At 44.1% G+C, this 17,117-nt stretch overlaps 1 protein-coding gene across 1 annotated transcript in view; it reads left to right on the forward strand.

The window, feature by feature from the left end:
- The window catches only part of arhgef18b (rho/rac guanine nucleotide exchange factor (GEF) 18b), a 229,805-nt gene that overhangs the window by 37,726 nt on the left and 174,962 nt on the right, over window positions 1-17,117 (forward strand). Inside the window, exons 2-3 of the mRNA XM_048613939.1 lie at window positions 6,930-7,063; window positions 11,489-11,967. Of these exons, the coding sequence (XP_048469896.1) occupies window positions 6,930-7,063; window positions 11,489-11,967 (613 nt within the window). The remainder of the gene's footprint in view (window positions 1-6,929; window positions 7,064-11,488; window positions 11,968-17,117) is intronic.

The following is a 17,117-nucleotide window of genomic DNA, read 5'->3' on the forward strand; positions in this document are numbered from 1 at the left end:
ACCACACACACACCAGTAGTGCCTGCATTCACATATGCAAATACACAAGCAGATGTGCATACGCGCTCGCAAATGCTGCTCACGCATTAACACATGCAGATACACACTGTACTGATTGTAATGAGGTCAGTCAGGCAGACCTCATGGAATATGAGCTCCCTGATTGGGGCTGTTAATCTGGTCTAATCAGGGAGCCCTGGCTGACAGGAGTGTCAGAGTTTCTGTTCACTCTGAGAACTGGCTCTAAGGGAGCTGAATCTGTGTCAAGGACTCTCCACGTGTAAATAAAGGGTGACCTGGTGACGGGATGCAAGCCTTCATGCAGTCATTTCACACATGCAGCCACACACACCCACAAACGGAAATACACCCACACCCGTACATGTGGTACTTACATCCACACATTACGAATACATGCGCAAATACACAAATGCACCCACACGTGTGGTATATGTATCCACAGACAGATACACAGCATACACAACCACACATACAGAGACACACAATAACATGCTAACACATACAACAATAGCAACCTGTACTCATAAAGCATCTTTAATCAAATATTTTTAGGTGATTTATGGGATTCATGACATTGAGCCAAATTAGGGCAGATAATAAAATGTTTGATCTTGGAGCTAGTCTTAAATGAAATTGTTAAAGAAAGTTAATGAGGTAGGGAGGTAGTGAGGGAGAAGTGTAGGGAGAGAATTCCAGAGTTTGAGGCATGGACATGTGAACACATAAGACCATAAGACCATAAGACATAGGAGCAGAAATTAGGCCATTCAGCCCATCGAGTCTGCTCCGCCATTCAATCATGGCTGATAAGTTCCTCAACCCTATTCCCCTGCTTTCTCCCCATACCCCTTGATCCCCTTGATAATCAAGAACCTATCTATCTCAGTCTTAAATGTATTCAATGACCTGGCCTCCACAGCCTTCTGTGGCAGTGAATTCCACAGATTCACCACCCCCTCGCTGAAGAAGTTTCTCCTTATTTCCATTCTAAAAGGTCTTCCCTTTGCTCTAAGGCTGTGCCCTCGGGTCCTAGTCTCTCCTACCAATGGAAGCATCTTCCCAACATCCACCCTGTCCAGGCCATTCAGTATTCTGTAAGTTTCAATTAGATCCCCCCTCATCCTTCTAAACTCCAATGAGTATAGTCCCGTGATGATTGATGGTGGAGCAATTAAAATTGAGTGTGCTTAAGTGGTCAGAATTAGTGAGCACAGATATCCCAAAGTGTTATGGTGTGCGAGGAGATGATTGAGGTCAAGAAGTACAAGGTCATAGAAGGATCTGAAAACAAAGATAACATTTTAAAATCCAATAGTAGCTTCAGACTTAAGTAGGACTCCATGTAGGTCAATGTTCACAGGGGCGATAGATGAATGAGATTTGATGGGAGTTATTCGTAGATCCCAAGCTGTCTGGTAGGATTGAAACCAAGATACATATATCTTTTCTTTAGTGGAGAGAGTTTATTGATATCTTCAGTCTTATCCCTCTCACCCCACAGTCAGTGTCACAGGTTCTCCCTCAATATGTGCTCAGACAATCAATACTCACCTCACACAAAAACAGAAATTGCTGGATTTATAGCATCCCCAGTTCTTCTGGTTTTTATTCACCTCATGAGTGATGGAAGATCTCTGACTTATACAATACATTCGTATCATTGTTGGAAGGTGAATTTCACCACAGAGGTTAATGACTACGGTTCATTATGAAGAAGGATGTTTCTTAAATTAAAATCAAGGTCAGAGTCCTTATGCAGCAATGATCCTACTCTAGCATTGCTCAGAAAGCAAGCGGTGTGTGGACATCTATGGTATATTAATGGAGAATTGATTGTACTCTGGTGTTTCATGACAAGTAGGTAAACATTGAAGGTCATCAGTTTTTTGTTTAGTTCCTATAATCAAAGATTAATTTTAATTTAGAAAACCCAGAAATTTAAAGTTTGTCAGGCGGTGTGGAGAAGAACTGACCAGGATCAGAGGCTTGTCTCCTTACAGAAGTTCAGGACAGTTCAGGGAAAATACAGTCACCTCAGTAGAAAAGTTTAGATTTTGCAGCTACCGGGAGAGGTTGGTTCAAAATATGCAGGTTATTAGAAGGTGAAAAGATTTAAGCTCTCTCGGATGTGAATATTGATGTAAGAAGGCTCCATAGTCCTGTTGAGAAGAAGTTAAAGATTTGATAGGGGGGGTAATTTCTTCTGACTGGAATCTTTGTAAATTGAAGGAGTTGGGAAATAGGTTGAAAACTTTGTTTTGTTATGAGTTTTAAGATTTTTCATCATATAGCATCCGTAGCGTGCAGATAGAGGCCATTCAGCCCAATGTGTCTGCATGGTCCATTCATCAAACAGCAGCCCACGCTCCTCCCCTCCAATCCACATAACCCCACACTTAAAATGGCTAACCCACCTAGCCTGCACAAACAGGGCAGTTTAAGAAGGCCAATCCATGGTTAGCACTGCTGTCTCACAGCACCAGGTTCAGTTCCACCCTCAGGAGACTGTCTATGTAGAGTTTGCACATTCTTTAAGGTTCTTGTGAAGATTTGGAACGCAGTACCATCCAAACCCCGCCTCCCCCCACTCTCCCTCGTACAGCTAATACTGTGGATCCAATACGTGGACGACACATTAGTCATCAGACACATTAGTTGTCATTAAACGCACCAAGTTAGAAGAGACACACCATCTCATCAACAACATTTTTAACGGGATCAAATTTACAAGAGAAGAGGAAAACAACAATCAACTTCCGTTTCTAGATGTCAGGGTAGAAGAAATGACCAACGGGGAGTTCCAAACCACAGTGTGTAGGAAGGCAGCCCACACTGACCAATTCCTCAATTTCCACAGCAATCACCCCTGCGCCCACAAACAAAGCTGTGTTAGGACACTATTCAAATGGGTCACAACTCATTGCAACACGCCAGAACTATGTAGGAAGGAGGAAGAGCACCTACACAAGGTCTTTGCTAACAACAGAAATCCCAACAATGTCATCCACAGATGCCTACTAGATAGACAACACCAAGAGGGCACAGTATGCCCCAATACTTCCCTGTATAAGAACTGACAATGAGACTCCTGCAACCACTAGGAACCATGGTGGCACACAACCCCACAGCCACACTACAACAAATACTCACAAAGACCAAAGACCCCATACCCATGACATGCAGAGCCAACATAGTTTACAAAATACCTTGCAATGATTGTGATAAACATTACATCGACCAGAAGGAAACTCGCCATTAGGATACACGAACACCAGCTAGCAGCAAAACAACACAACAAACTTTCCCCCATCTCCGTGCACTCGGACTATGAGGCCGTCAATTTAACTGGGACAATGTGACCATCCTACCTCAAGCCAACCTCAGAGATGCACGGGAATTCCTAGAGGCCTGGTTTTTAACCCGTAATGCAATCAACAAACATGTGGAATTCGACCCCATATACAAACCCATATACAGAACAGAACTGGAAATGACACAACCCAACTTAACAGACTGGATCATATAAATACCAAGCAGTGTAGAACAACATTGCTTCATCGGAGGCCGCACTGATGATGTAAATAGCATGGTGACGAAATGCCTGTATGATAACCAGCCAACAACCTTGTTTGCACATTCTCACTGTGTCTGTGTGGATTTCCGCCAGATGCTCCGATTCCTCCCACGGTCCAAAGATGTGCAGGTTAGGGTGGATTGGCCATGCAAAATTGCCCATAGTGTCTGGGGATGTGCCGGCTGGGTTGATTAGCCATGGGAAGTGCAGAGTTACAGCGATAGGGTAGGAGAATGGGTCTGGGTGGGATGGTCTTTGGAGGGTTGGTGTGGATTCAATGGGCTGAATGGCCTTCTTCCACACTGTAGGGATTCTATGATTCTATGAATAAACAAATGGACTCATGTGACACATACATACACGCACCCACACATGTACCAATACACACACATAAGTAACCACAAACACACACACGTGCGTAGGCGCACACACACACACGTGGTCACATGGACCAGAGCACAGCTGCAAACTACAAAGGCAGCTGCTGTCACATGCTCTGGTCCAGGCTCCTCGCTCATGATGACTGTGCTGTTTGCTGAAAAGATAAATTTGGAAAGATTAGGCTTCCAGTAGCTTTACAGGAGTCATTTAATAAGAACTCCATAAACACTTTAAAGCAAACACAGCACTGCGGTGAACTCAAGGCACATTGCCCCCACCTTGGATTCTCATGCCAGAACCTCAAATCTGTGGAAGCAGGCATCCTGTGCCTGCTCCTTCTCTGATAGGCTGGTAGGAGAGGCAGCAAGAAGGAGAAATAATTGGGGAGTTGGCCGTGGGGAGATACCTCCCCCCCCCCGACACCCCACTGCCCCTCCATGAGCTCAGTGAGAGTGGCCACGGGTGTGTGCCTTGCCCTGACAGCCCTTAATTAAGGCCCTTAAACAGTTAAATGAGGCCTGTGATAGGATGAGATACCCAGCCTCCAGTGCCTGACAGCTCTGATTGGGGGCTGATCGGGTCAGTTATCTTGGCATTGGGATCAGTTTGTTAATCACCACCTAAGCTACTCACCCTCTTCAATTTTAATAAAAGTGGACAATCCCTCCCAAGTAATAGGAATGCGCAAACCATTTAGCCCCTCGAGCCTGCTCTGTATTCAGTAAGATCATGGCTATCTCCTATCTCACCTTCACTTCCTTGAACTAAATCTACACCCCTTCATTGCTTCAGAGTCCAAAATGCCCCCAAACATTGAAAGCTCAAGGCTTACAATAGCCAGCCCCCACATGATTTACCTTAGCTCCACTACATTCTTCTGTACTCAGAAATTGTGACCATCACTTCACTACCTCAACAATAAAACAGAAAAAATAACATCATGTTCCATTTGGCAGAATCTATTTCAAATCACAAGACAGCTGGATTAACATCAATACAGATACAGTCAGTAACACGGGGCTCTGGGGGAGAGGGGTTACTGAGTGACAGTGTGAGGGAGCGGGATTAACATCAGTACAGATACAGTCAGTAACATGGGGCTCTGGGGGAAAGTGGGTTTCTGAGTGACAGTGTGAGGGAGCTGGATTAACATCAGTAGAGATACAGTCAGTAACATGGGGCTCTGGGGGAGAGGGGTTACTGAGTGACAGTGTGAGGGAGCTGGATTAACATCAGTACAGATACAGTCAGTAACACAGGGCTCTGGGGGAGAGGGGTTACTGAGTGACAGTGTGAGGGAGCGGGATTAACATCAGTAGAGATACAGTCAGTAACACGGGGCTCTGGGGGAAAGTGGGTTTCTGAGTGACAGTGAGAGAGCTGGGTTAACATCAGTTCTCCCCGGTCAATGGTCCTGGCCAATAGCACTAACAGATTCTTTTGTTAGTAACTAATTTATATTGTATAGGAATGCAAGGTGTTCCCCAGTGGCATTGCTCACTGTGGATATGTTTTAATAACAGGAGTAGTGTTTAAATGGGACTATCCCTTTAAGGCAGCATTGTCAGTTCAGGGAGTTGGTGGTGTCGTGGTCATGTCACGGGGATGGTGCTGTATGACCCCCAGGATAATGCTCTGGGGTTAAGGGTTCAAATTTCCTGAAAGCCAAGAGTAAAATCTGAATTTAATAAAAGCTTGGAATTATAAGCTAGCCTAATGACAACTGTAAAACTGTGTATGATTGTTGTAAAAACCCATCTGGTTCACTTTAAAGAAGGAAACCTGCTATCCTACATGTGACCCCACACTCGTTGCAATGTGGTTGACTATTAACTACCCTCTGAAAATGCCCCTTGCTATGCTACTCAGATCACAGGGCAACTAGGAATGGCAATAAATGGTGTCCCAGCCAGTGATACCTGTATCTCAAGAGTAAGTAAAAAACAAAGTATTGTAAATCAACATCAAGAGAAATCAGAGGTGAAATGTTGTTTTGTGAGTGAAGTTCTAATAATTGTACTGGTCCTGTAAATTTCTAGCTGCTGGAAACCAGCTCTCAATATCTCGGCTCCTCTCCTCGGTTTTACATATTTGAACCTTTTGAGGTGCAGAGACTGAAAGCGATAGTTTGATATTTGTGTAAGTGTGAGATAAGGTTGGGCACTGTCTTGGAAAACAGTAATTAGCAATGCATTCAGAGTGGGATGAAGGCAGGGAAGTGAGATTAAAACAGAAAGTGCTGGGAATACATGGCAGGTCCAGCATCATCTGTGGAAGTTTCTGGAAGGTGTGGGAGAAGGGTTCCTTGTTTTTGTGAAGTCTGACTGGACCATGGGCACTGACCACAACAGTGAGGTCTCACCCTGCCTGAAGCTGCCAGAGGTCAACAGTAACCATGAGGTACAACACCTCAGACTCCCCTATTTAATAAATCACAGGATATGAAGAGATCATTCAGCCCATCGGCTCTGATCAGGTGGTCATTGAATTTTCCTTTTGAAAGCCACGAATGAATCTATTCCCCTAACACTTTCAGGTCTTTCAACACTTCCTGTCAGTGGGGAGTTTGCACATTCTCCCTGTGTCGGTGGGTTTCCACCAGCTGCTCCAGTTTCCTCCCACAATCCAAGGATGTGCAGGTTAGGCTGGCTTGGCCATGATAAATTACCCCATAATGTCCAGGAATGTGCAGGCTAGGTGGGTTAGCCATGGGGAATGCAGGGTTACAGGGATAGGGTATGGGGGTGGTGCTGGGTGTGGGTGGGATGCTCTTCAGACAGTCAGTGTGGACTCGATGGGCTGAATGGCCTCTTTCCACACTGCAGGGATTCTAGGTTCGGGGCAGTGTGTTTCCAGATCATAACAACCCTTTGCGAAGGTAGAATTCTACCCATCACTGTAAACACAAGTATTTCATTTCCTTCATCTGTATTTTTTAATTCACTTTCTGCAGAATGCAAACAGTGCTCTCAGGAGTTTCCCCAAGTCCAGGACCGATCTCTACCAGCTTGTGTAAACATCGATAACCGGTCCAACTCGCTGAGTGAGGTGGAGGGGATGTACTTCGACAAGATGGCTGAGGGCAAGGCAAGTGTCACTCACAGAGTTCAACTTTTCAGTCACCCAAGTGACTCCTTCCATAGACTTGATATGCAAAAGCCATATTTACAAGATTGGTTTGTAGCTGTAAATTGCATTTATACCTTACTTTTGGAGTGTAGTTGCGATGGTGATGGAGGAATTGAAGCAGCCATGTGTTACACAGAAAGCTCTCAAAAGCAGCGACATCGTTGTGATCAGAAAAACCTGCTTTAATGGTGTTGATTGAGGGGTAAATATTAACTAGAACACTGGAGATAGCCCCCTTGCTTTTCCTCTTTAGTAATAGTGGATGGATTCTAAACAATTGTTAGGACAGTGGTAGGTTTTTAAAGTTTAATTTAGATAACAAATACTGCTGCCCCTCTGTACTGGGTAGTCATTCAGGATTCTGTGTTTGCATTGTTGGTGTAATAGGATTATGAGCTGATGGGAGACTGCTACCCACTGCACAGTTGACATTTCCTATTTTGGTATGCCTGCTATTTGTGGTTTATCATGCATGGAGCTCAGAGATGATAAAGAAGAGGGCCACTTCTACAAAACCTCTGGTTGAGGGGCACAGGATAATAGGGTCAGGATTTAAAAACAGAATTCAGTTTCCCAGGTTAAACCTAAGAATATAAAAATAGGACTAGGAGTCAGCTATTTGGCCATATGAGCCTTCAAGCCCGCCTCTGCCACTCCACACACAGTTACGGCTGATCTTTCACCCTACCTGCCCCTCCCGGCCCTTTCTCTATATCCATTACCTCGCTTCAAACTCAGATCTCTACCCAGCCTATCCTATCATGTACACACTCAATGACAGAGCATCCACAGCCTGTAAAATGTCAAAGATTCATTCTACAATGAGTGAAGAAATCTCTCCTTACCTCATTCCTAAATGGCTGAATCCTTCTTCTGAGATTATCACCCCTAGTTATAAACGCTCCAACTGGGACAAACAGCCTTTCGGCCTCTGCCCTGTCTAATTCCCTCTAAGAGAATGATATGTTTCATTCTCCCAAAGCTGTAGGAGTATTGCTCATGTAAGAAATAGATAGAGTTCTAGAAAATAGAAGTATCAAGAGGCGTGTGGAGAGAGAGAGAAAGAGAGAGAGAGAATATGGTGTTGACATAGAGGACCAGTGGACCTGTCACTATGAAGTTAAAAGTGGAGTGGTCTCAATGGGCTGAATGCATTGTCCTGCTCCCATCTTCTATGTTTCTATACGAGATCTCTTCAAAGTCATACATTGTGTCCTCGTCTTGGTATTGTAAGGAATCACAGTCGACACAGGACCTAGGCATCTCTCTCCGTTAGAGAGAGATAGAGAGAGACTAGTCGTTGTATATACCTTGGGTGTAACCACTCCACTGGCATGGGCAAAGGTGAGGAGGCAAGGCCTCCATGATTGGCCACAGGGGAAATTGAACCCATGCTGTTGGCTTTATTATGAACCACACTGTAGTCATCTAACTAAGACCCTTTAGGGAAGGAAACTGCCATCCTTACCTGGTCTGGCCTACATGTGACTCCAGACCCACAGCAATGTGGTTGACTCTTAACTGCCCTCTGGGCAATAAATGCAGTCAAGCTAGCGACGCCCTCATCCCGTGAATGAATAAAGAAAAAAATACCAACTGAGCCAACCCCTTCCCCCTTGGCAGTGAAGTTGCAAAACATAATGGTTACTTGGGAGGCAGAGAAACACAAATGCTGTGTTGTTAAGATGTTTGAAGAGTTTAACAAGGGGTAATAAAGAGAAATCATTCCATCTCTGCTGCAGGAGGATCCCAGGTGCTGGGAACCATTTTGAAATTTCAACCAGGCCATTCAGGGGGGAAGTTAGGCAGCATGGTGAGTTTTAAGGTACAGATGTATCACTGCTTAAATTTTTCTTTTTATTCATTTATGGGATGGGGGTGTCACTGGCGAGGCAGCATCCCTAATTGCCCAGAGGACAGTTAAGAGTCAACCACATTGCTGTGGGTGTGGAGTCACATATAGGCCAGACCAGGTAAGGACATTAGTGAACCAGATGGGTTTTTCCAACAATCAACAATGGATTCATGGTCATCATTAGATTCTTAATTCCAGATATTTATTGAATTCAAATTCTACCAGCTGCCATGGTGGGATTCAAACCCGGGTCCCCAGAATGTTACCTGGATCTCTGGATTAACAGTCCAGTGATAATACCACTAGGCCATTGCCTCCCTTATTCTGAATGAATGTTGAGACAGGGTTGAGGAGCTAAATGACTTTCTCCTATTTCTGTGACACAAGCGATTTGTTTTTGGTACGGAGTTGGAGGAAGGGACTGATCTATAGTAAACTCAGTTCCTCTGCCTGAGGTTGCTGTAGCTGGGCAGCTGTCCAAGGAGCGATCCACATTTGCAAGTGGCGAAATGTTGTGGAAAGGAAAAGATTTTTGGAGCTGCCAAGCCATACGGTGTCTCAGAAACGCAGTCCCAACATTGTCCAGGATCTTGGCCAGACCTGGAACAGAACTTGAGAGATTTTTTTTTGCATCCAAATTTATTTAAAAATGGCACTTTTTTATTGGAGAAATGACGTCTATTTGTACATATACATTTTTAACATAAATAAAAGAAAGATATAATGGAAAGCACAATGTATCTTACCCAAGGGCAGTTCAACAATCATGACTGTTTCCTGTATCTAGCTTTGAGATTGGACATAAGATTGATAAAAAATGAAATACAGATGTTCGTTCTTTTTCTCTGACACATTGTAAATAGTCAACATGTGTTTTCAGCAAGTGTTCGATTGTACAGAGTTCTACAACTGAGGTCAGAATTCATGGTATTATCTGCAGACTATTGATCTAAAGACCCAGGTAATGTTCTGGGGACCTGGGTTCGAATCCCACCGTGGCAGCTGGTAGAATTTGAATTCAATAAAAATCTGGAATTAAGAGTCCAACGATGAAGGTGAAACAATTGATTGATATATTGTTGTCACATGAACTAAGATAAAGTGAAAAGTATTGTTTTGTGTGCTTTACAGGGAGATCGTACCATACAAAGTGCATTAAGGTAACCAAACAGAGTGCAGTATACAGTGTTACATCTGCAGAGAAGGTGCAGAGAGAAAGATCAGAATTAACATTTGAGTGGCCTATTCAAAAGTCTAATAAATGTCATTTAGGGAAGTAAGCCGCTGTTCTTACCTGGTCTTGCCTATATGTGACTCCATACTCATGGCAACATTGACTCTTAACTGCTCCCTGGGCAATTAGAGATGAATAATAAATGCTGGTCCAGCCAGTGACAAACGCACACTATGCATAAATTGGAAAGAAGGACAGGACACCAGGAATAACCCTCCTGTTCCAGGAGTTTTTGCATCAACCAAAACAGGTAGGGGGGTTGGTCCAATATCTCACCCGAGGAATAGCATCTCCCAGAATGCAGCAATTTTAGTTATGAAGCCAGCGACTGGACAGTCTGGGGTTGTTTTCCTTGGAGCAGAAGAGACTGAAAGGGGACATTATGGAGATTATAAAATTATCAGGACCATAGACAGGGCTGATGGGAAGAGACTTTTCCCCTTGGCAGAGGGATCAATGACTAGGAGGCATAGATTTAAGGAAAGGGGCGGAAGGTTTAGAGGGGATGTGAGGAAAATATCTTTCACCCAGAGGGTGGTGGGAATCTGGAACTCACTGCCTGCAAGGGTGGGGGAAGCAGAAACTCTCATCACATTGAAGAAGTATTTGGGATGTGTACTTGTGATGCTCAGGCATACAAGGCTATGGGCAAAGTGCTGGGCAAAATGGGATTAGAATGTTTAGGTGCTGTTTATGACTGGCATAGACTTGATGGGCTGAAGGGTCTTTTTCCCATGTAAAAGGTCCCTATGACTCTCTTCAGAACCACACTGGAGTATCAGCCTTAATGTTTGTGCTAAACCCCATTGAACGGGTGTTGAACTAACAACCTTGTGTATATCAAAGACAACAGACTTACCAACTAAGCCATAGTGGGAAAGACAGGCTGCTACCCCAACCTGGAAGCTTTTCATTGCTTAATTTGTTTTTTGTTTGGCTTCCCTACACCTCACATCTTTTCTGGTCAAAGTGCTAGAAGGTCTGAAGGAGAGGCTTGTTCTCAGATGCTCCTTCAAACTCTGTAGACGGTAGCACATCCTTTGTCCCCAACACTCATCCACCACTGTGCACCCAAACCCCGAACCCTACCCCCAGCTGGTTGTCCAGGTGGCTCACATGGAAGTGTGAAGATTCAATCCCTCAGTATCTCACTGGAGTATCAGCTGCAAACATGAGCTTCAAGTCCCTGAGCTACATTTGAACACACAGCCTTCTATCTCAGAGATAAGCCATTTGACCATCACATTCTCTTGGTACAAATTCTAACTTGTTTCTTCCAATAATCTCTCTGCAGGATGATCCCTTCCTGGATTATGATGATTCTGCGACAGATGCCACGAGCAGTACAGAAGATATTCTCTCCTTGGATTCGTCACTGCAATTGGGTTCGATGCCTTTTAGGGGTCCTAAACTTTCCCGGTATCCGTTAACTAGTAGTTCAGAAGATATCACCAGAGCAGATACTGCTTCGGGCTGCCCAGCGCAACTCAGCAAAGTTGAAAAAAACAATGTTGTCACTCAGCTTATGGCCTGCTGTCCTTCACAAGAAGCCACGGAAAACAAGAAGCCTTCCCTGGTTCTGAAAGCCAGTGGGTGTGGTTTGATGGAGGGAGATGGAGTGGGTCAGAATAACAGTGCATCTGACCTTGAGAATCTATCGGATGATGAAGATCAGGATTCATTACCTTTGTTAATCAGGTCCATGTCCAGCTCCAGAAGGCACAGCTGGGAAGGTCCTTTATCTCCTTCAGCACTTGGAGACGTGAGGAGAAGGTATATTCATGAAATAACAGAAAAATGGTTTTAATGATAGAGATATTTTAATTATACAGATTTATAATGATATACGATCTAACTGTCCCCTTGGATTCTGCATCAGTGTTTCTTATAAAGCTTTAGATAGCATGTTAGCAATGTTGTCTTGATGGCCAATATCTGATAATATTGTTACAGGGTAAAGTGGCAGGTCTAGTGTCCTTACTGATGGCTAGCTCAGTTGGCTGGACAGCTGGGTTGTATATGTAGAGTGATGCCAATTGAATGGTGCAATTTCTGCACCAAGTTGAGGTTACCAAGAAAGACTCTCCTGCTCAACCTCCCCGCCTCACCTGAGATGCGGTGACCCACAGGTTAAACCACCAACAGTCTTCTCTCTCGAATGAGAGAGCAGCCCTATGGTCTGGTTCAAAACATGGTGACTTTGCCTTTTTACAGCTGGGCCAGAATTTACAGGTTTGTGTCTGATGGCCTGAGCATCACTGATACTTGTTGATTATCAATGTGCAAACCCCTCTGAACACCAGGGCAGGCAGTAAGAATGGGAGAGTTTCCTTGACAGCCAGAACCATGTGGTACCATGTTAGCCCTATGTCAATAGACTCCACACATCAGTTCTTGTCAGAGCAAGCCCTGACCTTCTTCCGAGAGATTACCACAAACAGTTGATCCCATATGAATGAGCTCAGTCTGTGTAAATCAGAGGCTTGAAGCAAGGGCTGAGCTGCAATGGAGAGTTTTTAAAGCTGAATAGAGTTATTCTTTCCCAATCAGTCTTGGATAACACCCGACCCTAATTAGCATAGACCTATTAATATCGGAAACTATCCCAAGGTGCCTTGCAAGCAAGTGAACACATGTAATTCCACCTTAAGGCAAAAAGAAAACAGTTAAATCGTAACTTTCATACACATTTCCTTGAGGAGATGTTGGTCAATTGGTAACGTCATTAGATGAATAATCCATAAGATAGAAATAAAACATAGAAATTAGTGGAGCACAGCAGCAGGATTAGGTCATTCAGCCCATCGAACCTGCTCCACCATTCAATCATGGCTGATATGTTTCTCAACACCATTCTCCTGCCTTTTCCCTATAACTCTTGATCCCTTACTAATCAAAAAACATATCTATCTCTGTCTTAAATGCACTCGATGACTTGGACTCCACAGCCTTCTACAGCAACGAGTTCCACAGATTCACCACCCTCTGAAGAAATTCCTCCTCATCTCAATTCTAAAGGGTTATTCCTTCACTCTGAGGCTGTGCCCTTGTGTCCTAGTCTCTCCTACTAGTAGGAACATCTTTCCTTGTCTAGGTCGTAGAGTCACAGAGTCATTGAGATATACAGCACAGATACAGACCCTTCGGTCCAACTCACCCATGCCAATCAGATATCCTATATAAGTATAGTCCCATTTGCCAGCATTTGGTCCCTATCCCTCTAAACCCTTCCTATTCATATACCCATCCAGATGCTGTTTAAATGTTACAATTGTACCAGCCTCCATAATTTCCTCTGGCAGCTCATTCCATACACGCACCATTCTCTGCGTGAAAAAGTTGTCTCTTAAGTCCCTTTTATATCTTTCCCCTCTCATCTTAAACTAATGCCCTCTTGTTTTGAACTCTCGCACCCCAGGGAAAAGACTTTGTATATTTACCCTGTCCATGCCCCTCATGATTTTATAAACCTCTATAAGGTCACCCCTCAGCCTCCAACGCTCCAGGGAAAATAGCCCCAGCCTATTCAGCATCTCCCTATAGCTCAAACCCTCCAACCCTGGCAACATCCTTGTAAATCTTTTCTGAATCCTTTCAAGTTTCACAACATCCTTCCTATAGCGGGGAGACCAGAATTGGATGCAATTCTCCAAAAGTGGCTGAACCAATGTCCCGTACAGCTGCAATATGACCTCCCAGCTCCAATACTCAGTGCACTGGCCGATAAAGGTGAGCGTACCAAATGCATTCTTTCAAGGAGCTATGAACCTGCACTCTCTTCGTTCAACAACACTCCCCAGGGCCTTACCATTAAGTGTATAAGTCCTGCCCTGATTTGTCTTTCCAAAATGCAGCACCTCACATTTATCTAAATTAAACTTTATCTGCCGCTCATCAGCCCATTGGCCCATCTGATCAAGATCCCGTTGTACTCTGAGGTAACCTTCTCCCCTGTCCACTACACCTCCAATTTTAGTGTCATCTGCAAACTTACTGACCATACCTCAAATCAACCGAGAAAGAGACCTACAGTGCTGTCTGACCCAACAGTGAACCTTCATAGATGCTGCCTTTGCTGTTTGGTTTCAAGTTGGTCAAAGAAAAATAAACAAACATTGAATTTTCACAGCTGACCTTGGAGAAACTGTGTAGGGAGATCATAGCAAGGGAGCAGCTAGGTGGCTTGATTAAACTTTAAAAATATAAAACATGGGTATTAAGTTAGTCTGGAGCAGCATTTTTAGAGCAGTAAGACTGTGCTATTTTCTGGGTCTGTAGATTGTTACGGTGCAAAGATGGCCTTTAGTAGAGTGATGAGCTCTTCCTGTTGGATGTGGGGGATTAGGGAGAGTTTCCATGTTACTCATGAGTATGTCTGCAGGAAGTGTGTTTGGTTGTGAATCCTATCGGATCGCATGGATCGTTTGGAGCAGCAGTTCGAGGCAATGAGGAATTTACAGGAGCTAAGGGGTGTGATGGATAGTAGTTGCAGGGAGGGAGATAAACCAAAGATACAGCCAGGTAGATGGGTGACCTCAGGAAAGGTAGGAGAGGGAGGCAGGTAGTGCAGGAATCTCATGTGGCTATCCCCATCTCAAACAAGTATGCTGTTTTGGAAAATGTAACGGGTGATGGATTCTCAGAGGAATGTAGCACTGGCTGACAGGTTTCTGGTACCAAGACTGGTTCTAATGTAGTGAGAGGTATGTCAGGTTCCAAGCGAACAATTGTGATGGGGACTGTCTAGTCAGAGGCACATCCAGACATTTCTGCAGCCGACAGCGAGAAATCAGAATGGTGTGTTGCCTTCCAAGTGCAAGAATCAAGGAGATCTCGGAGAGAGTGCAGAATATTCTCAAAGGGGAAAGGGAGCAGCAGGAAGTCATTGTACACATTGGAACTAACAACATAGGAAGAGAAAAGGACAAGATTCTGAGGAAATTAGGCAGGAATTAAACAGTAGTCCTCAAGGGGAGTAATATCTCGATTGTTCCTGGACCAATGAGCTAGTGAGGGTAGGAATAGGAGGATAGAGCAGATGAATGCGTGGCTGAGGAGCTGGTGCAGGGAGAAGGATTCACATTTTTGGATCATTGGAACCTCTGCTGGGGTAGAAGTGACCTGGATAAGAAGGATGGATTGCACCTGAATTGGAAAGGGACTAATATACGAGTGGGGAGATTTGCTAGAGCTGCTCAGGAGGATTTAAACTATTAAGGGAAGGTGAGCATGACCAAGGGAGATAGAGAGGAAAGAGCAGTCTGAGACTGGTGTAGTTGGGAAAAGGAGTCAGTCAAACAGACAGGACAGGCAGGAACAAAGCAGAGAACGAGGTAGGACTGATAATTTAAACTGCATTTATTTCAATGCAAGAGGCCTAACAGGTAAGGTAGATGAACTCAGGGCATGGTTAGGTACATGGGAGTGGGATATCATAGCAATTACAGAGACGCGGCTCAGGAATGGACAGGACTGGCAGCTTAATGTTCCAGGGTATAGCTGCTATAGGAAGGATCGAAAGGGGAGCAAGAGAGGAGTGGGAGTGATATTTTTGATTAGGGACAACATTATGGCTGGACTAGGGAAGATATTCCTGGGAATTTGTCCAGGGAAGTTATTTGAGTGGAACTGAGAAATAAGAAAGGATGATCACCTAACTGGCGTTGTATTATGGACCCCCAAATAGTCAGCAGAAAATTGAGAAACAAATTTGTAAGGAGGTCTCAGTTATCCGTAAGAATAATAAGGTGCTTATGGCAGGGGATGTTAGTTTGCCAAACATAGACTGGAACTGCCACAGGGTCATGGGCTTGGATGGAGAGGAATTTGTTAAGTGTGTACAGGAAAATTTTCTGATTCAGTATGTTGATGTACCTACTAGAGAAAATGCAAAAGTTGACCTACTGTTGGGAAATAAGGCAGGGCAAGTGACTGAGGTGTCAGTGGGGGAGCACTTTAGGGCCAGTGACCATAATTCTGTTAGTTTTAAAACAGTGATGAAAAAGGATAGACCGGATCTAAAAGTTAAAGTTCTAAATTGGAGGAAGGCCAATTTTGACGTTATTAGGCAAGAACTTTCAAAAGCGGATGTTCGCAGGTAAAGGGACAGCTGGAAAGTGGGAAACTTTCAAAAATGAGATAACAAGAGTCCGGAGACAATACGTTCCTGTAAGGCTGAAGGGCAATGCTGGTAGGTATAGGGAATGCTGGATGACTCGAGAAATTGAGGTTTTGGTCAAGAAAAAGAAGGAAGCATATATCAGGTACAGACAGCAGGGACTGAGTGACTTCCTAGAAGAGTATAAAGGCAGTAGGAGTATACTTAAGAGGGAAATCTGGAGGGTGAAAAGGGGACATGAAACAGCTTTGGCAAATAGAGTTAAGGAGAATCCAAAGGGATTGTACAAATATATTAAGGACAAAAGGTAACTAGGGAGAGAATAGGGCCTCTTAGAGATCAGCAAGGCCACCTATGTGTGGAATCGCAGGAGATGGGAGAAAATACTAAACGTGTATTTATCATTAGTGTTTACTGTGGAGAAGGACATGAAAAATAGAGAGCATGGGAAAAAATGCAACATCTTGAAAGATGTCTATATTACAGAGAAGGAGGTGCTGAACATCTTAAAATGTACAAAGGCGGATAAATCCCCAGGACCTGATCAGGTGTACCCTAGAACTCTGTGGGAAGCTAGGGAAGTGATTGCTGGGCCCCTTACTGCGATATTTCTATCATCGATAGCCATAGGCAAGGTGACAGAAGACTGGAGGTTGGCTAACATTGTGCCGCTATTTAAGAAAGATGGTAAGGAAAAGCCAGGGAACTATAGACTAGTGAGCCTGATATCGGTGGTGGGCAAGTTGTTGTAGGGACTCCTGAGGGACAGGATTTACATGGATTTGGACAGGCAAGGACTGATAGC

This window comes from Rhincodon typus, chromosome 29 (assembly GCF_021869965.1).
Source record: "Rhincodon typus isolate 14 chromosome 29, sRhiTyp1.1, whole genome shotgun sequence".
Lineage (NCBI taxonomy): Eukaryota > Metazoa > Chordata > Chondrichthyes > Orectolobiformes > Rhincodontidae > Rhincodon > Rhincodon typus.